The 22,228-nt window shown below is 34.9% G+C and overlaps 1 protein-coding gene across 3 annotated transcripts in view; it reads left to right on the top strand.

The window, feature by feature from the left end:
- Positions 1-22,228, top strand: part of LOC127945901 (phospholipid phosphatase-related protein type 5-like) — a 45,766-nt gene that overhangs the window by 8,902 nt on the left and 14,636 nt on the right. The window contains exons 3-5 of one of the 3 annotated variants that reach the window (XM_052542013.1): positions 2,311-2,499; positions 13,121-13,253; positions 18,470-18,720. In XM_052542013.1, coding sequence (XP_052397973.1) covers positions 2,311-2,499; positions 13,121-13,253; positions 18,470-18,720 — 573 coding nt within the window. Of the gene's footprint in view, positions 1-1,933; positions 2,500-13,120; positions 13,254-18,469; positions 18,721-22,228 lie in introns of those variants that run through there. The other 2 variants (XM_052542014.1, XM_052542015.1) reach the window with 2 other exon arrangements.

Raw genomic sequence — 22,228 nt, 5'->3', positions numbered from 1 at the left:
AAAGCTGCAGTCGGTAACTTTTGACGCTCTAGCGGTTAATAAACAGAACTGCTTGCGTCTTGCGGAAGAACATTGTAGCCGGAGCTACTTCTCTCTGTTTATGTCTATGAAGAATCACAAAGGTACTGGGTTACTCCGCCGCGGTACCCCCGAAGCAATCTCAAGTAGTGATGCACTATAACACTTCTTTATTTGGACTCTGATTTATTGGTCTGTATAGGCCAGCTGACTCCTTACGGTGTTTCTGAACTGTAAAATCAAGAATAAGCTTTTCATGTTCAGTGACACATCATATTCAGAACATGCTCATAGTTAGTGACAAGATCCTTAAGATCATCAATCATATTCCTGAACTCAAAGAAATAGTTTTCAGAATCCAATATCACACATTTAATAATTGTTTATGTAAAGTACCAAATTAGCAAAATAATAAAACACAATATTATTATATTATGATGCTCAGATTAAGAACAATCTCTCCTCTCCCATCATGGAAACCACGCCTACATTAATCAGCCCAGCTGCTGTGTTTCTTCTCTGTGGAAATAGATTCGGGAATGGAAATAACAGCTGCCCAATTATCATGATTAGTTTTCCTAGAGTTTTTAACAGATGTATGGTTCTACCACATCACCCTGTCACACATATGCTACTGCTGTAATTGATTCTCTGCAAGGTTAATGTGAACATCTGAGGGGCTTCCAGCAGAGCAAATGATTCCTCACAATGCCTCACTCGAGTTTTATTAATGTTTTTAGTGAAGGGAAAAATGTAATCCCTGTAAGATTTTATCACAGATGTTTTAATATATGAGGTGTATTATTAAAGAAATTTGATAACAGAAAAGGTTTTACATGTTAAAGCTTTTGAGATGTCAAAAATCAAATGGATGTAATATAATAAATTGTATTTTATTTTTTGTCTCTTAAACAGTTTAGGTATATTAATATACTGTGTGTGTGTGTGTGTGTGTGTGTGTGTGTGTGTGTGTGTGTGTGTGTGTGTGTGTGTGTGTGTGTGTGTGTGTCTGAAAACCATAAAACTTTTTTTTTTTTTTTTCTTTGTTCTTTTTTATGTCATTACATTGGTTGGAGCATAAGAAACAAATGTAGATTTTATTTTATTTATATATATATATATATATATATATATATATATATATATATATATATATATATATTTATTCATATATATATATTTATTCATATTTTATTCTAAGTCCTTTGTAGAAGACTTCAGGACTAAGTTACCAATCAGTTTTTAGTGTTCAAGTGTTATAATGGGAGTAATAACTTGACAACATTTTCATAAGAATATCTCAAATTTCATATGAATATTGATCTATAATTTATTTCCCTATTGACTTGTTGTGTCTCCCAAGAATGCCTGATTAACTTCTCGTTTGTCCTGTTGTCCTCTTCAAAAGTCATCATGCCTTGTTTAACAAAAAGTCATATTCCGATTTGAAACCACATAACATTTTTCTGAGATCTTTATTTGCGACAAACAACTAGAAAATTAGTCAGGTTTATACAGAATTACAAAATATGATCATATTTCCCTGAGGAATTAAATTTGATTATTCTGTCCGTCAATATCAGTAATATTTAAAGACCAAGGAGAAGGTGCGTTTATTATGATCAAGCCTCCAAACATGTCACAGGATTATTAATATAGCATATTTTACGCTTTTGTCAATACTTTGTGAAAAATATGCATTCTGTAATCTAAAAGGTATGCATTTGTTTAAATTCCCTGCGCGAACCATTAAGTTAGTTTACATTTTATTTTAAAAGTGCGACCTTTATGGAGTTCCTTTTGTGTTAGTGCGCGTGTTACGTTACGATTGGTCAAAGTGTTTATGAACTATTAAAGCATCACTTGTCATTGTACCGACTGTGTATAAGCACTGAAACAGTCAGGTTTATTGTTGTTCGTTGAGGTTGAAAGAGCGGAGGTGACATTTGGTGACTGACGGAATAACCTCTGAGCGGACGACGACGACGATGATGATGATGATGATGATGATGATGGGGCGCGAGCACAGCGCCTGACGTGTCTCTCTCTTCATCATCAGCTGGCTGTAGTAAGGAGCTCGCGGTGGCAATTTCTCGCGCTCTCTCATTCCAGCTCGAGGGCTGTGCCATGCGAGCTCGTGCGTCTTCGCGTGCCAACCTCGCGTGCGCTCGGAGAGTCAGACCCCGGCGAGATGCGGGAATTATAACGAGAGCTCAGATGTTTGGAGGTTCTCCACTGGATTGTTGGTAAATGTTCCTGCCCCACTCTCTGACGACCATGCTTTATTTCCAGCTGGTGATCATGGCGGGGACGGTCATGCTGGCATATTACTTCGAGTACACGGACACGTTCAACGTGCACGTGCAGGGATTCTTTTGCTACGAGACCGCGTACACGAAACCCTACCTCGGACCCGAGGACACGAGCGCCATCCCGCCCGCCCTGTTGTACGCGGTGGTCACTGGAGTCCCCACACTGCTGGTGAGTCGCTGAACACAGTGGTTATTCCAGTCAGTTTATAGATAGAGTGCTGTGGAGTGACCAGATGATATTGATTATCATTGATGAATGTCTTCAAGTGATTTACATTTATTGATAGACTAAACGAATTCGTTATTGCATTAAAGCAAATGAAGCTTGAGATTCTTAACTGGTGGATGTGTAAGTGCTATTCCCAGCGCTGTCAAATGATTAATGGCGATTAATCACATCCAAAATAAAAGTTTTTGTTTACATAATTGCATGTATGCTGTGTAAATTTATTATGTATATATAAATACAAACGCATGCATGTAGCCTATTTAATATATTTTTTTTAATTATTAAAAATAATTCTATATAATATAAAATATAAGTATACAAATGTATACACATGTAAATATTTTCAAAATATATAAGTATATGTGTGTATTTATATATACATGATAAATATACACCGTACACATACATATATTATGTATACAAAAAGTATTATTTTGGATGCGATTAATCGCGATTAATCTTTTGACAGCGCTATTATTGACTGATCATTTGATCTAGGCTATTTTAAGTGCATTCACAATTTTTGCTTAAAAACAATGATTGCATCAATGCAGATCAGATTGATAAGTGATTTCATACTGACTTGCCTGTTAGGTGTTGATGAATCGATAATTGATTGAAAGCACACCAGACTAGGAACTGATTTATAAGTTATTACTTGATATTGATCAAGTAAGAGTTTATGATTTTTAAGTGATTTTCATGTTGGTCTTCAATTATATGTAATAATACGTAATTTGTAAATTAATAATTACAAAAGACTAGAAGACTAGATATTTTCTTCAATATTGATTAACTCTGTGTTGAGTTTTTTGATATTGATTTTCAGTTGTATTTTTTGCATTCATGGATTATTAAAGAAATGATAGCATGGACACAAATCAAACTTGAGATGCAAAACTCGATTTTGATTAATTAGATAAATGATTGCTTGGAAGAAGATCCGGCTAGAGTTTTATTAGTGGTCTGATATTATTTTTGCCATTTTTGCCAATTTCCTTGGGTTGCAAGTGGTTCTATAGTAATCAATGTATGATTTGTTTTAGATTTTGATTGGATAAGTGATTTTGCTTGATTTGTGTTTTGATTTTTAGAGGTTTGCAAGAGAGGTTTAATAAAAATACTTCAAAATGTGCTATTTATCATTGATTAAGCAGCGTGCAAGTGATTGCATTAATGTAATTCAAGCTAGAGATACATAAGAGATTGGTTTAATAAATAAAACTCTTTCAGAATATGTGCAACATTGCTGTGTGATGCTAGCAATGCTGTCTGAGATACAGAAATAATGCACACCATGAGTCTTTAAGACAAAACTTGTGTGTGAGTCATACCTAGTCGACACTGCTGTTCATTATCACTTTCACATTCAAGTACATTCTAACTCTGTCGATTTTGTATGTTTATTTGTAATTTAAAGGATATTTCTTAAACCATTGAATGGAATACTCATTTTCATGCATGCATGACTGTATAATTAAACAGATCCAAATATGTTTACTGCACATGTTCCATCTTGGTAAATCAGGATAACGAGTTTTCATTATCTATGAATGCATAAATTAAGCCTGCATATCATAAAATATGCTCTCTTCATACCTAGCTGAAGACGAAGCCTTTGATGTTAGATCTCATCAGACATTGCCCCAATACTGAATGCTTTCATTAGCTTGACTATTCACTGACAAATGCGTTGTTGCTTATAATACTTGTTCACTGAAATCTGCAGATAACAGCAAACTGTGAATATAGACATCTCACATCTCACTGTCTGTAATTTAATGTTCACCAGGCAGCCCACATTATTTCATCAGTAGCAGTTGACTCAATCTGAAGTGCCGCTGTGCTGGACCTTTGCTGCTCTGTCAGCTCATAGTGTGGTTCTGTATTCATCTAATGCATTTAAAAGATGAATGGCAGCAGATAAAAGGACATTTTATTCTTAAAATATGAAGCTCTCCAAATTCTCTTTTGGTTCATTATATATTGATTTTAGGATTACATTTGATGGGACTCTATCATTTCCATTTTGAACTATTTCTTATTTTTTGTTTTTGTTAAATGTAAAAGAGATGCCAGGAAGATCAGACTGATCTCGCAATCAAAACGTACATATTTAGACATAAATTAAAACTGTCCAATACGTATGTGCCTTTACGTATTTACAGTGCCGTTTACGTATTATCTGGACGTAATTACAGGTTTGATATGTTTTTAAATTATGTAAAAACATCCTCAAATACATACAGATAGAACGTGTTCTCTGACCAGTCAGTTATCCATAGAAATTTGCTCATGAAGCTGCTTTTTAATGCGTATCTGATTAATTTTTTTAATATTTATGTATATTTTCCCTTTTTATAATTTTTTTTGATAAATGTAAGATCCCTATACCACACCCGAACCTAAACTTACCCATTTTATACAGAATGTTAAAAGAATAAAACATAATAAAACCCAATTTAGGAAAAATAACATTAAAACGTTATTTCGAATCACTAATGTTAATCCTACACCTACCCCTAAACCTACCCATAACCATTTCTTAAAACTACATAACGTTACTGTTATAAATAAACAACTTTAATCAAACAAAAATAACGTTAATCATTTATTTTTTTGCGAAAATATCAAAAGTGGTACCAAAAGTAGTTCAAATGATAATGAGCTCCAGTCGCAGTCCTCTCTGGAGTTAATAGTTTTTATAGGGTACAGAGCAGAATTTAATTTATTAATCCATGAAATTATGTATCTGTCTTCTCTCCGTGAAGGCGCACTGGCGCAGTAATGTATGATTTCAAATGTCTATCAACTGAAACACGACTTGTCGCAATCTTTGACGATTAGGTGAGAACCAATGAGCATTCGATATCAGTGCTGTAAACCATGTCGTAACGTTTCTCGAGGGTGGCGCACTGGCTCTATTTTCAAATTCGAATCATAACGAGCGTGGGCTTTGACTTTGACGGTCACTGTGGCTGAGAATGAAGATGAAGATCGATTAATAAAGGGCTGAATTTGGATATGTTCCTTGCAAACATCTGGATTCTGAAGATATGCAGTACAGCAAACAAATAAAATGGATGTGATTTGTAATTTTATGCTGTGCTTTTGTGTATCTATGGTTGTATTGTCAGTCATTGGAAAGGGAAAAATTGCACCGCAAAATATTACAAAAAATGGTTAAACAATTACATAAATTGTATTCATTTTAAGGTTTCAAAGTGTAGTCTCGTTTAACATTATGTAACGTTAATCCCCGAAATGAGTTTGCAGCATGAACAGAAATGTTATTTCCTATTAAGCAGATGAGTAAACTGCTATCAATAAAAACATGTATTGATATGACCGTTAAATACAACAGATTTAAATCATTAAAGCCATGATTTTAATATTAATACATGGGAATTCATATACATTCACACTTTACGTTAGATTATTAACGTTTTTTTAGCTGCTAACATGTAAGTGTTTGTACGTTTTGTTACTTTTTCTTAGGGCTGATCACATTCAGTGGACAGAAATAAAGCTTCATTTGAATGTGTGTGTGTGTGTGTGTGTGTGTGTGTGTGTGTGTGTGTGTTTGCATTCAGAAGATTGGTACCCAACCCAAATGTAATTCTGGTTACACCTGCCATAAATAATGCTTACTAGCCATGAAAAACTATATTATTATTATTATTATTATTATTATTATTATTATTATTAAGAGACACTGGTGAGATCTTGTTTACACAAAATTACCCAACCAGAAAATTTACGTATAAAGACTGCTTATTTTCAGTGATTCCCTCCTCGACTGCTTCCAGACTCTATAGATGCATTTTTTCATTTACAGTGCTGTCAGATTATAAGTGTTGCTACATGGCAGCTAGGTTGTTATATTTTTTTCCCCAACACCTTTCTGAGTGGCACAGACAGATATTGGCTCATGTTTTTCTAGACAGAATAAATAACAATCTCGGTCTCCACATTGCAATACTGTGACCCCAGCCAAAGTTGCCGTAAAGAGAAATGAACTCCATCTCCACAAAGTATTGCTCATAAACTCCACGGCACACTTGCACTGAAACCATCACGCTGTGATTTGTAGTGTGAAAGGCTTGCGGTAAAGATATGAGCTTCAGAAAGAGATATTGCTCGGTTTGAGCCGATATTGGCAGAATGACATTGATGCGTTAAGGTGCGGATTATGGGGGAAAAGTCTCACATACGTGAATGATTAAAGAAATCCCTCAACATAATAAGTTTGCTGCTGGATTTGGATACGATTGTGCGATATCAGACTTTTGGATGAGGCAGGCTTGCATTCCCATCACATCTTCATTTAAAAACAGATTACAATGTAAAATCCTATTTAATACTGATAAATCTTCTGATAATGAGTGGAATTTTACGATCACTGCCAAATGTGCTAAATCACAATAAAGCCCACACTTCAACAGAGATTATAATGAGCAAAGTTTGAGTATAATTGTTTTACCCAGACATTTAATGACTTTTGCAGATTTACTTGATAGCACAAGGCCGGGTCTATAGTCATGGCAAGATTAAAGGAATACTTCACCCAAAAAGGAACATCTGTTGAAAATGTACTCACCCTTAGGCCATCTGTGATTAGATTAGTTTATTTCTTTATTGGAACAGATTTAGAGAAATGTAGCACTACATCACTTGTTCACAAATGGATCCTCTGCAGTGAATGGGTGCAGTCATTGAGAGAGTCCAAAATGATGATTAAAACATCATAATCATGTCTTGTAAAGTGTGAAGAGATGTTTGTAAGAAACAAATCATTAAGGTCTTTTAACTTGGGCTGTCCTCAACTAAAGGTTTTTCTGATCAACATCAGAAAATGTCTAAGGCATGCGACAATGTGATATGTGCGACAAACATCTTCCTAAATTCGTAATGAGAATCATTTATATATTTGCATGCTTTTGCCAAAAAAAGAAGCACTGAGATCTTTTTGTGGGTTTCTGCCAAAATAAAAGCCGAGGAAAAAGCAACAACTCCATCAACATTCATAAATGTTAGCATTGTAATTTTACTGATATTCTGTAAAAAAAATAAATAATAATAATAATAATACTGATATTTATAATTGCCCTACAAAACCTCTATTAATACATTTATTATAATGTTCATACATAATGTTTTAAAACTATTTGTACAGTAAAAAATAAATGTCAGTCTCAGAATACAGTCTCAGACAAAACAGTAAAAGGCACATTTTGGCAATTTAATTTATGGAAGGCTGAGAGGGTGACGACATTTTCAGCAAAAGAAAAAAAAATTCTGGGTAAACTTTTCCTTTAATATACAATGTGCCAATAATTTTAGCTCATGATTTCCAAGTGCACTTGTACGTAAACGTCTTATATTGAATACCAAACAGATTCTCATGCACATTCTTTGAGAAGTCCCCTATCATCATGCGCCCTTGAGCAAGGCACTTAACCCGGATTGTTCCAGGGGGACTGTCCCTGTAATAAAGACTTGCTGTCACTAAGGACAAGAAAGCAATTATCACATGACTAATAATTAAATAATAAGCTAATATAAGCATGCACATATTTCTCTGGCTCACTTTTAGAAATAAAGCTTCCAATTAGGGTTTTACAGCTTAAGTAATTTATGTGAGTCTCATAGAAATGTCTTATTCATAAGAAATAATATTTAAATAAAGTCCTATTGTTAGTAACTTTTTTGCAGTGACAATTTCAAATTAAGCACATTTTACACACACATTCTGTGAAATAAATTAAATGCATTGCAAATATAATGACAATTAATTAATGATTGAATTAATATGTTGTGCACATTAATGATTTATTGAAAGATTATATATTAATAGTCTTAAATATGCCTCATAATTTTTTTCTCTTTTATTTTCTTTTCTTTTCATTATGTGGTGAAATATGACCCAGACACATTCATGAAAATTTCATGAGATTCATTTACAATTAACTTTTTGTTTTGTCAATTTTTATTTATCTATTTTTTTTTTTTTAAGAAAGCTAACCAGTGTTTTACTGTCAGGGGTTTCATCTTTTGTATATACAATAGGTGCGTATGTCTATGTCTATATATATATAAATATATGTGTGTGTGTGTGTGTGTGTGTGTGTGTGTGTGTGTGTACATATAAAGTTATTTCTATATATGATACATTAATGACTTTGTAAGGATTGCAGAAGGTACAGTTATCAATGAAAATTATTAAAGTGTTAAAAAAAACTTTATTTCTTTAAGTGAAGCCTGTGTTGTCTTGATCTCTGTCTCTCTGTGACTTTGAAGCCATTGAACACTGGCAAACCACTGATACAGATGACAGCTGTCTGCTACTGACATGCAGTCAAATGTGATAGATCATCTTCTTCTTTCATAGCGACTTGTTAGTGATTTTGAGGCTTTCCATTTATGTTCCTCCCTAGAACTACTACTTTTATATCTTAGTATACACTTTTATATCAAAGTAGAGTTCACAATTGAGTTGTGACTGCCATCAGAGACAATTCAACAACCAGTTTCCATGACTGAAAACACAATTTAATGGCAAATCCACCCTTATGCTTTCAAACAAATATAGTATGTAACTGCATCCATTCAGCATTAAATTATCAACACCAGTAAATTACTTCACAATTGACAACAAATCATGCTTATCCTGATCATTCCCAATTAAATTTGTAATAGCACTAATTATATTGAATGTATTTTTTCTGACAAAGACTTTTTTTGAGAGTGGGTATCAATAAGTAAAGTATCTAAAATTACAAAAATGTGGTTTTAAAATCGTTTAGTATTCTGCAGTGCTCCAATAATGTGGGCGGAGTCTCTGTCAGTACTGACCACAAACAAAGTCACTTTAAGCAAGTCAGTTCACTTGGCAGCCATCTTGGTAATGAAGGTGTTTTGTTGTTTTGACTAATGACACTTTGTTGTAGAATTTTATAGATCGTAGAGAAAGGTCTTCTTTTACAGCCCCGATATATTGGTTACAGGGGTCAAAGACGAGGCGTCCCATTTTTTGGTGTCCGCATGTTCTTGTTAAATTTCCAAGGGATTTTTCTATAGATAGGAAGCACATCAAATGCAAGTGAAGTGTCATCTTCAATGTTTCAAATATCATTTGTGAAAATAAAATGTCAAAATAGGGGTGAAATAATATTCTATTGTCAGTCAGCGTAACAGATGTATTACTGTAAAAATGAAACAATGTAATTATTCTGACCTGTATTAATTAAAATCAATCAATAATTAAAAAAAGTTTACCAAAGATTACCAAAGTGTGAATTTTATTTAATTTATTTTTCTTGTGGAGATGAACTTCCATATGAAGCAGACCAAACAGTAATCTCCTTGTAATCAAAATTTTTTTTTCTTAATCCCTAGTTTTCAGAGATTTATCAACATATACTCGTTTGGGTTTGAATCTCATGTTTGTGTCTAGGTGGTTTTGATATATTTATAATATTCTGTCAGTTCTCTTTTTTTTATCCCACTATTGATACTGAATTCAGTGGCTGAAGGGTTTCTGTATCAAAATGGTGATTTTAAAAATGTAATGAGGTTATGACTCAGTTTCACTCAGTTTAGTTTCACAGCATTAGCATATTCTCCTTATTCAGTACATCTAAAAGTCCTCTAGATTTCTCTCAGCTCTGCGAAACAGATTGAAAAAACTGAAAATGGGCCATGAGTATGAAATAGCTGTTCATTAACACAAACTAAACAAATATCACTTCATTGTCAACAGTGATCATCTGGGCCCTACAAATCAGCGAGAAACCAACAGATGTTCATGTCTGGCTAAGTGTTCAGGACTTCACGCTTGAATCGGTGTGTATTTAGTGAGTTTTAGTCTGTTAGGTTGGAAATGGATGAGTGTACTGGCTCACTATCAGGCTACACATGAAGATTGTGTTTTTCATTTAACAGTTTTAGTCCAACTTTGTGTAAAAATAAGAAGCCAGGAAATTAGTTCTGCTGCATCCTTTGGATGTTCCTTCCTCTTCTACAGGCAGCACTTCAGGTTGACAAGCTTGTCTGAAAACATACAACATAAGAGAATGGTGTAATGTTGAGGAATTCCTGCTCAGGTGGACGACTGTAACCTCGTGCTTAGAGCTTAACCTTGAAGATTTAACATTCTTATTCTGATGCAGATTAGTTCTTTGTGTTGGGTTTTCGCTTGAAACCATCTGTACAAAAATATTTTTTTAATCGAATGGTGTGAAAGAACCATTTTCAGAATATTAACGGGTTTTAATCAGTTGTAACAAGTAAAAAGTGTTAGTGTACATGTGACAGGGCCATTTAAAATGGAATCTAGCCCTTAACCACTTGTCAGTGTAAACACTCTGTTTAAAGCTCATTTCATTAACCTACTTTTATACCTCCTGTTGTTATTCAGACAGTCATACTGTTTTAGTTGCTAATAGTGGTTGCTATGAAAGAATCCTGTCCATCATGATATTACAACATGCTCAACCAATGATATGAGTTTGGGGCAGGGCTCCTGTGCCCATGTGACCAGTGGGAGATAGAGAACATGTTTAGGGAAATCTTTTTTGTTCTTTTTTTTTTTTCAGTTCTCTTTGGTGACAGAAATGGCATGCATCACTTTTAAAATCAGCATGATATTGATTTCATTATTCAGTGCAAGAAAATTATGTCTTCATAAAAGTCATTAATGAATCTCTTAATCTGTCAAATAAATTGCATTCCTTCACCAAGCACATTCAAGTCACCAAGCTCACTCAAGTCAAACACAGTCCATTTTTCACATCCCAATACATTTCTAAAGGATGCAAACAAGTCATTTTGTTTTTTGAACAACTGAATATCCTTTTTTTTAAAGTCAAACTCTTTATTCTCATTGTACTGGCACAGTTCCCAACCATACCCCACCCCCCAGTGATATTGTTGCATTTAATATATAAAGAAAAACACAAGTATACATATTTATATTGTCCATATATGCCACAGTAAAGTCTTAATTTCTCAATTAATTAATTAATTTCTTAATTTTTAAATTGGCTTTTTTTTTCAAGAAATATTATATAATATGAGATTAATCTAATTAATCAGCACCTCATGTAAGTAATTTGATTGACAGGCCAGATTTAAATCTGTTTCCTGATGGATGTGTAGATCAAACAGAAGCAATGATGTGTTTCTCAAATGGCTATGATTTATTTCTTTCCTGATCCTTTTCTCTTCTGATGGTTGCTCATAACCTGGATTCTGCAGTATGTATGTGTGTAAAGGCTTGAGCGGTTGTGCTACTGATTTGAAGTAAGGAGGGGGGCAAAGAGGCCACCAAACACTTCTGCTTCTCTACCTAGATTTTTATGCAGTTTGAGAATGTGAGATTAAGTCTCTCAGCTTTTGGAAGCAGAAGATCCTGCTTGCATCTATAAGCCCCAAAAGCAAACCCTCGAGGAGCTGGACGAGCTCTTAAATCACTCTGACAGATCAGGAAGAGCCTCAAGCTCCTCATGTGTGTTCTAATCCTGGTCTCGTTACCTCAGTCAAACCCAGATCTCTGCACTAATGAACAGAAGAAGAGAAATGTACGTCTCATTAGTTTCACTGCAGATAGAGTTTACTTTAAAAGCCTAAAATCTTTATGGAACCTAAAATCCAGTTTTAATGATGACATAAATTAGCTCAATTTACTTGATTTAATGAAGCGATGATTCAGTCCTAGATGAGACTATATGAGATGTCTTTCTGAAAGTCAATTTTCTGAATGTGTGTGATACTAGACAACCTTATGAATTGGAAATTGAATGGATTGTAGAGGAGGGGCTAAACATGAGAGGGCTTGGTGACATCAGTGGAGAAGGATTTATCTTTTATCTTTACCATTTATCTTTTTAATAAATGTCGCTGTTTTCATAGTTTTTCATTTAAAATTAAAAAAATGGTATCTGGAAACAAAAAAATCGTATAATGCACTATGTAGGCAGTGAAGAATAACGTTAACAAATGATTATAAATCTAACTGACCAAATTATTCAATTCCTAAAGATGAAGTATGCAGTGTGAAAAGGCCTGTAGTCAAGGCCAGGCTTCTGTCTACAACAATATTGCAACACTTCTTCTAATAATGGATGCAAATATGGGCAGAACGAACTTTAATTTGGATTTATGGGATAATAATAGTGCCCATTCTCATAATGAGCATCAGCACAATAAAACAGAATACATTTATTATGTCAGTCATTTGCAGACGCATGACCGGCAGGCTTTAAAAATGCAGCCAGAGACTAATCAATATCTTGCTTTTGTTTCAGGCTTCTGAAATTGGGTTTCAGTTGTAGCTTTCAACACACTCATAGCTTCTTGGGTTCTGTGCTCGGTTATATACAGATACAATCAAAAATTATTTTAATTGTGGGGTATTATACATGGGCCGTTAGGACACCATCTAGTAATACCTTTTTGCACTAATAAGCAACACTCACATTTTCTTCATAAAAATGTGAAAATGAATTAGTTAATTTGATTTCAGACATTTGACATTTTCTGATGTTCCGCTCTGTTTCAGATCACCGTGACCGAAACGGTTTTGTTCTTGATACAGTACACATCAAAAGATCTTGACAGTCGAGAGAAGACCATCGTGACCGGGGACTGCTGTTACCTCAACCCATTAGTGCGGAGGACTTTCCGTTTCCTTGGTATGTCACGGCTATTCCACCTAATTTTATGGAATTTTGTGCTTTCAGCCATGGCATTCAATTTACTGTGGGAATTACTTGGATGTGTTTTGTCCCTCTCAACAGAAAGAGAGGTTGCACCAACCAACAGTAAGGCCACTAATGTCAAAAACCCTTGTATTTTAGGTTAATACCTGTGTAGGAAGGTGTTTGAAACACTTTTATTTTATATCAGGGACATTTCAGCCAAATAAACGCTGCCCCCCATTTACACTAATGTCTGACTTCTGTAAAACACAAATGGAGGAATAAAAATATCTCGGAAAGAAAGTTCTTAATAGGATAAAATAGCTCCTTAATAGAAAAGTAGTCTAGTATGACTTGTGTGCTCTATATTTCTATATTCTGAAGCCACACTGTAATGTTGTTTGAGGAACGGACTGAAATATAATTTGGTATTCATAATAATAATGAAAAGTATGACTAATGTACTCAGTTGGCTTCAGAATGCTTGAAATGAAACGAATGGACTACTGTTTTGTTGCTTTTGTTGCACTTTTTGACCTTTATTGGAGTTTAACAGCTGTGGTCACTTTACTATGTGTTTGTTTTATGGAAAAAGCAGAATACATTTTTTCTAAATAATGAATAAAGTAATAGATAAAATAAATGAAGTCTAAAAAATGTAACGCAGGTTTGAAAATACATGTGGGTAAGTAAATGATGACACAATTTTCTTATGGTTGAAGTGTTCCTTTAAGGTTTAATCAAAATGCTAAATTTTGGTGCATCAATATTGGGAGCACAACCTCTACTTCTATATGATCTACGTGTGTTTTTTCTTTTTTTGCCCTCAAACCTCACATGCTCTACAAAACCATGATGGTAAAGTCTATCCAGCCATGTCTATCTTCCTTGCTCTTACAGTTTAATTTTTTTCATTTCATTTCACTCAGTTTCTCGCTCTTATGCTTTAGTGGTTTTGTGAGATAAAGTAACAACGACGTCATGGATTATTAGCCTGATCCTCAGAGAAAATCCTCTTCCATTCATTTCTGCATTAAATGGTTCCCATTCACCACAGATGCTCTCATTTTCCGGTAGAATATACAGTACTTTAGTCATACTTTCACAGTTTGCTGCGCCTAGTCATCCAAGCTGTGGGATTATTGGACATCTGACGGCATTAACAGTCTTAAAGACAAATCAGATAAGTAGAATTGTTCCTAAGCCTCCTACAGGGCGCTGAGAAGATCACCTGTACTTTACTGACAGCACCTGTCACTGTTCAGCAGCAGTCAGTGTGGCCCAAGGGAAATCAGATCTATCTGAGATCCTTTTTATTTTTTTGCTCCTCAAAAGCATTGTCATAATTGTTTACAGACTTCATCTGTGACATTTTTGTCTTTAAAGAGATTTAGCAAGTTTTTCAAGCTCAGGAACTTTTCTAAAAGGGACAGTTCACCCAAAAAGTCCATGTGTATGATAATTTCTCTCCCTCGTGTTGTTCCAAACCTCGTCAGAAATGACTAAAACTTCAGTCATTATTCGTTGGAAATCCATTGCCGTTCTCAAATCTCATTTACTTTTGACATTAGTGACATTCACTGTTAACAGAGGAAATCTTAGATGTTTGGATTCAGTAAGAATTTATATATTTAAATAAATTAATACATTTATTCAGTAAATACACATTAAATAGATGTGAAAAAAATAAATAAAAGTGACAAAATAAAAATGCTATTTTTTTTTTTAACCAAGAAAATTGATAACAGTTTCCACAAAAATATTAAGCAACGCAATTTGCGATAATAATAAATATTTCTTGAGCAGAAAATCAGCATATTAGAATGATTTCTGAAGGATCATGTGACACTGAAGACTGGAGCAATGAAAATTCAACTTTGCATCACAGGAATAAATAATTTTTTTTAAATATAAAGTAGTTATTTTAAAGTGTAATAATATTCCACAATATTACTGTTTTACTATATTTTCAATCAAATAAACGAAACTTGAAATACACTACTATATGTATGTAAATATATTCACAATATAGCACATTGCCTTGTTGCTTCTACAAAATGTAATAAAAATATAAAGGACAAATCATGCGTTTATATCCTATGTATGTTGAAATGATTCATTTTAACATTATTTTAATAAAAACATTCTTTGTGTGTTGCTTTTTATTATCTGATTTACGGTTTTAGTCCTTGCAAACCTAAACCCAAAAGATAAAGCACCTAGAAGATGTCATGCATGTTTCCAGCCAGTGGCGGCGGCTTGAAATGAAAATATTTTGAAGAATGATGTCTCGTCATGTTCTGTTGGAGGTTTAATGGTGCATCTCCACTGAAAAGCATCAAATGAGACCAGTTGCTTCGTGACCTGGAGTCACTGGCTTGTGTTATTTGCATAATGAGTCACGCTGTGATGTTCTTTGGGAGAGATTCAATTTAGAAAATGGCTGTGGGTCATGGTGTACTCTCGGTTAGCTTAGGGAGGCTTTTTCCGTAATATTTCCCCATCTCTCTCCCTGAGAAGAACTCTTGGTTCACATTGACTCTTCATATCATAAATGATTATGAATGAAAACTGAAAACACTTCAAAGCAGTGTGTTTGTGCCAGTAAAGCATCATTAAATAGCTCCTGTTCTTCCTCCAAGTTATATCAATGAAATGTTAAATCTGATGTTATCTGAAACAATTTGAACTTAAGCTGAAATCGTTATGAAGGTAATGGAGTTAAAATGTATTTTCAGAAAACATTCAAAAGACTCCTGGACAGGAGTTTGAATCAGTTAAATCTTCCTGAATCGACTCACTGAATCAGAGTGGATACGAATAAATGCTAGTTGATTGAAAAAATTTAAATAGATTCACAGACAAAAATATGTTCCTTTGGTGTCCACACAGTTGTTGAGATCCCAGTGTGTGAGGAAGTGTGAATAAGCCATATTTAGCTCAAGTTCACTCGAAGACAGAATGCAGTTTAGGGACAGTCAGCGTCAAATTTATTATGTAGCCAGCATGACAGAAAACAGGACTGATGTGACGCCTGCCGTTGACAGTATAAGATGGCCATTTTATGCCAACCTCAACTGGCATTCTCAAGGCTCTTAGTAAAACAAGATCATATTTTCCCTCCAAACCATCTGCCAAACTTGTTTTGCTATGCGTCACGTAAAAAACTCTGCAAGGCATTCCTCTGAGTGACTGTATTTACGGAGGGAAACATGTTAAACGGGGCTTTGTTAATGTTGTCTGAATACGTCTGCCAACAGTTGTGAAAATGACTTCTTGTTGACACAAGTCTTTGAATGGCTATAATAATAGCCTTGTCATGCCTGTCATTCTGTTGAGCTGAAAAGATGTTCCAAACAAAAAGAACATGACATTTAGGAGTGAAGGAGAAAAATGGAGCTCTTTCAGAAACAATGGTGACTTACTGTTCCTTGGCTAATATCTACCATTGTAAAACTCCTCAAAATACATGGGTATATTATGAAGAGGAAGACTTATTTGTGATGTGTCCATCATGATTTGGGGTTCCTCAAGCTCTGTGGTTTTCGTTTTGCTTCAGGATCGTCAAGTGGTGAGCCAACAAAACCATGAACCATACTGAATGAAGTCTTTCTCACTTTCTCTGACTTTGCATTGTTTCGTTCAGATTTTTCACAATGTGGGTGTGTTTGTAGGGCTAAACATATGTGTGTGTGTGTGTGTGTGTGTGAGTGTACTTGTTTTTCTATTTTGGTGGGGACTTAAACCTGAATACACACAGACTCATGGGGACTCGTGTCATGGTGGGGACCTAAATTGAGGTCCCCACGGGTAAACAAGCTAATAAATTACACAGAATGAAGTTTCTTGAAAATCTAAAAATGCAAACACCATTACACCTATGGTGAGTCCCCACAAGGATAGCTGACCAGACATGTGTGTGTGTGTTAAGTGTCAATTTTTTTCGAAATTGAGATTTATACATAATCTGAATAAATAAGCTTTCCATTGATGTATGATATATTGGGATCAGATAATATTTGGCCTAGATACAACTATTCGAAAATCTGGAAGAAAAAAAATCTACATACTGAGAAAATTGCTGAAATAACTCAATTGTTAGCAATGCATATTACTAATAAAAAGTATTTATATATTTACAGAAGGAAATTTAATAAATGTTTTCATGGAACATGATCTTTACTTAATATCCTAATGATTTTTGGCATAAAAGAAAAATAGATAATTTTGACCCATACAATTTTTATTTTTTTGGCTATTGCTGAAAATATACTCCAGCGACTTAAGACTGGTTTTGTGGTCCAGGGTCACATATACTCTACCATTCAAAAGTTTGGGGTAAGAAAATACTAAATAAAAATGAAAAAAATTGCATGCATTAAATTAACCAAAGTGACAGTAAAGATAATTGTAATGTTATAAAAGATGCTGTTGTTTTGAACTTCTTAATCATCAAAGAATCCTGATTTTTTTTTTTTTTATGAAAAATTTTAAGCAGCAAAAACTATTCAACATTGATAATTATAGGAAAAGTATTATATAATCATAATAATATAATAATTTTATACTAAATCATGTAATTGTACAATCACTATATATAATAGTGAATTGATTGGAATCAAATATAATTGAATTTGGCTTGTCAATCACATGCTCATCCAATGTTTGAGCTCTTTTATTTGAGGTATTATGGTTTGGTTTACAGAGCGGCAATGAGAAAGACTCAATTATTAGGTTCGGTTATGAGGTTATTTTCTCATCAACTCAGTACATTAGCTCCTCTAATGCGTCCTCACAGCTCAGCGGCTAAATGTGTGCCTCTGTGGAGATCACCTAGGCTTAGTTGTATCTGTCCCCTTGATGTGCTTAAGTAGGATCTGGTACACACTGTACTAAACGAGCCAACATACGTAAACAGGCTGAGCGCGACCACTGCATAATTGAACCAATTTTCCAGGTTACGTTTGTGAAATACATGTTTTAAGTTCTTGATGAATTCTCCCAATGAATAACATACTTGGATTCTACTCAGTGATTACATACCGTACTTTCAATGTCATATGAAGGCAAGGAATTTTTAAATCAAATATAGGAAGTGTATATGGGAGATATGGTTATAGTGAATTCACAAAAAATAAGAGAATTAAAGTTTAAGTTTTCATGTTTTTTTTATAGAAACTGGTATCTGGATCTGTTTTTCTTCTGCATAGGTGTATACATGTTTGGCCTTTTCACCACTGACATCTTTGTGAACGCTGGTCAGGTGGTAACGGGGAACCTGGCCCCTCATTTCCTGACAGTGTGCAAGCCCAACTATACAGCTCTGGGTTGCCAGCAAGCTCTTCGCTACATCAGCCATCAGGAAGCCTGCACTGGCAACGAGGAAGACATTCTACATGCACGCAAGACCTTCCCTTCCAAAGAGGCAGCGCTCAGCGTGTACGCTGCTGTCTATATGGCGGTGAGTATATCATAAATCCAAAACATCCTCATTGGAAAAACGTACCTGTGGTGACGTTGTTGCAAAATATTGCATTGCTTCTTGCATGTCTTGCAACACTTTCAGATCAGTTTTATCTAAACCAGGAGTCTGCAACCAATGGCATGTGTGCCAACTTAAGGCACAGTATTTAACCAGAACAATAAAAAATGTCCCTTCATGCCTGAAAGTTTGCCGACCCCTGATTTAAACAGATGAACATGAATCTGGCAACATTTTATCACACTGGTTGTTGTACGTATCATGGCGGTTCAGTTAGAAATGACATGTGCAGTTAGTGGAACTTAAACAGGTTTAAAAATAACGCACCATCAACACCTGTACCGGGTGAGCAAACAAGCAAGTTTACAACATCAGAAAAGCCATACATGTGGAGTTTGCTGTATGATGCAAACATCAAAATATACTATTTTACAAAGCATGCATGAAAGTTGGTAAAACAACACACTGGTAAAAGTGTGTAGAGGCCATAGCATAATATTGTAAAAAAAACTGTTTATAATTTCTGTAAAAAATTACAAATATTATGGTGACATCGTGTTGGATGATTAGATAAGCAGGGCCAAGCCTGGTCAGTACCTGGATTGGAGACCTCTTGGGAAAACTAGGTTGCTGCTAGAAGAGGTGCTAGTGAGGCCAGCAGGGGGTGCTCACCCTGTGGTCTGTGTGGGTCCTAGTGCCCCAGTGTAGTGATGGGGACACTATACTGTCAACAAGCATTGTCCTTCAGATGAGACGTTAAACCGAGGTCCTGACTCTCTGTGGTCATTAAAAATTCCAGGATGTCTTTCGAAAAGAGTAGAGGCACGATCTCAGCATCCTGGCTAAATTTGCCCATTGGCCTCTGAGTCTTACCCGGACATTTACTCGTACAGTACCTCATTGAGTCACCAGGTACACGCCAGTGAATGATTTTACTTCGTATTTGAAAGTAATCATCTTTTAAATGTGTATATATTATTACTTTATATTTAGAGTACTGAGTGCACTTTTCTCTCAAGCCATACAACTAGCCTGGCTTAGCTTTCGATTAGCATCATACGTAATTCGTGATATTTCCATAAAAGCAAGATATGGATGATGATGGCAGGAAGCCATGAACTTCACATTTGGAGTTTTACAAACATCATTGGTACACCCAACCACACAACAACTCTTTGGCCTGTTGTAAGGTTTGTCCACTTCCTCGATCCAATACTTGTACGGCGGTTTGTTTTCCCCTAAAAGTGGGCGTGAATCTGTTCATAGACATTCTATGATGCTGCGTTGGTGGTGCGTATGATTAACACTAATATTGGACATAAACGAACACGTTAAATATAAAGTATTTAAACAGGTAAGTTTATATATTTGGAGGAAAGTTGAATTGAATTGATGCATCAGTCATACAGCGCTCCGGACCGTGCACTCCATGATGAGCCTGACACACCGCCAAAGAAACAAGAATGAGATGCATTCTAACATAACTGTGGCATTAAACTCCGTTAGTGAGGGCTTGTTTAAAATATTGCACATTTGCCGTTCAGATTACTTGTTAAAGTGCAATGAATTACCTAATGTCTGCAGACGATGTACGTTTGTTTGTGGTTGGAGACTCCTTCACAGCTCTAATCCTCATTTGCGCTCGTGTGTTTGAAATGCGGTGCTGAAGTGAAATAGTTGGGCAATTTGATAGCCGAATTATAATAGGCCGCCTTATAAATAATAAAAAAAATAATTATTATTGTTAATATTATAATTTAATATATTAATAGGAGAATGAGCATATTATCGTCTTTACTATCGACAAAGGCATCTGCTATCGTCGATATTTCGGACTGTCGCTGATACACGATACTGTTATCTATCAGCACAATCCTAATGTTTAAGTAACTTGGACCCTGTCATGTTATTTGGCAGTCCTTGAAAAGTCTGAAAAAGTGGTAACTTTATTTACCTAGGTATATAATTTCACACTTGTCCGTGTGTGAAGACATTGTGCAGTGCAAATCCGTGAATGAATGTTCCGATGTGAAGTAAACTTCAACGGATTTACCCTGTTCAGGAAGTAGGGAGCAATGAACACTGTGTAGGGACCATGTCAATGCGAACACAGTTCATGCACAGAGCTCACTTCTAATGAGCTGATTATTTGAGAGCAGGGGGTTGTGAGGACTGGAATTGAGAACCGCTGCTCTAATGTATCAGAGAACTTTGAATTTTTGACTTCCTGTAAGGTGTCTTTGAACAGACATGTTTTTCCAATCCAACGAGCGATCAGTCCTGCTTTGTAAGTACACTAGGTCTTGAAGTATGGAGATGTTCTTTTAAGCATGTATGTTCTGGAGAATCAAAAGTTAGCTAAATTCATGATTAATTAGAGCCTACTGAATATGTGACTGCTGTTGTTGTTGTTGTTTTTGGTGAAGGCTGATTTAGTTTGTTACATTGATAAAGTAGTTTGTGTGTAATAAGGTTTAACAGCTTCAAGCAGTTTTAAGTTCATGCAGAATGCATTATTGAAAAATTGAGGTATTGAGAGAAATCATAATTATGCATATTTTTAATTTAGTACTGATACGTAGAGATTAAAAATATCTAAAATAAAAAAACATGCAAAACCGTTCAAAAGTACGATTTTTGTTTTATATTTTCAAAGACGTCTCTTTTGTTTGCCAAGACAGCATTTATTTGATCAAATATGCACTACAACAGTAATATTGTGAAATATTATTACAACTTTTATTACAACTGTTAATATATTCATACTAATCTTATGATTTTGCGTTCAAGAATGCTTAAAAAATTTACGATATATTGAAATTAATGAATACATTGATATTTATTTGAAATAACTTTTGTAACATTGTACATTTCTCTACTGTCACTTAATGCATCTTTGCAGAATTCCTTTTTTTCTTTTTCTTTGTTTAGAATCTAACTTAAAGAGTTTTGTATATATAAAATTGATTATTTTCCCCAATATTTGTGTATTCTTTCTACTTAACATTAGGTGCTAAACCTAACACCCTTAAATTCTTAGAGTATAGTCGAGAATCTTTGAGCTGAACAGGCTAAGGCCCCGTCCACACAGAGACGCGTTTCTGTGAATACGCACAAATTTTTTATCGGATAGGCATTTCGTCAACACGGATCTGCCGTTTTCATCAGGTGAAACCGCTATTTTTTGAAACCAGGTCCCAGAGTGGATACACTTGAAAACGCCGTCTTTGCGTTTTCGTCTGGACGGCTAATCCGTATATTTTCTGAAACGATGACGTCATCAGCCCACGACTCCCCCCTAGTCAGACACCTCTACATCATGTAACAACAACAAAAACATGAACAAACACTGAACGATTGTCTTTTTATTAACTAACATTAACACTGATTAATAAATGTATTGTTCCATGTTCGTTTGTGTACCACGCGCAAGGTTTATGAGCATAGTCCAAGTCTTCTTCTCTGTTTTTAGTGTATCTCTGTGTCA

This window comes from Carassius gibelio, chromosome A24 (assembly GCF_023724105.1).
Source record: "Carassius gibelio isolate Cgi1373 ecotype wild population from Czech Republic chromosome A24, carGib1.2-hapl.c, whole genome shotgun sequence".
NCBI lineage: Eukaryota > Metazoa > Chordata > Actinopteri > Cypriniformes > Cyprinidae > Carassius > Carassius gibelio.
This window is presented reverse-complemented; position numbering and strand designations above follow the sequence as displayed.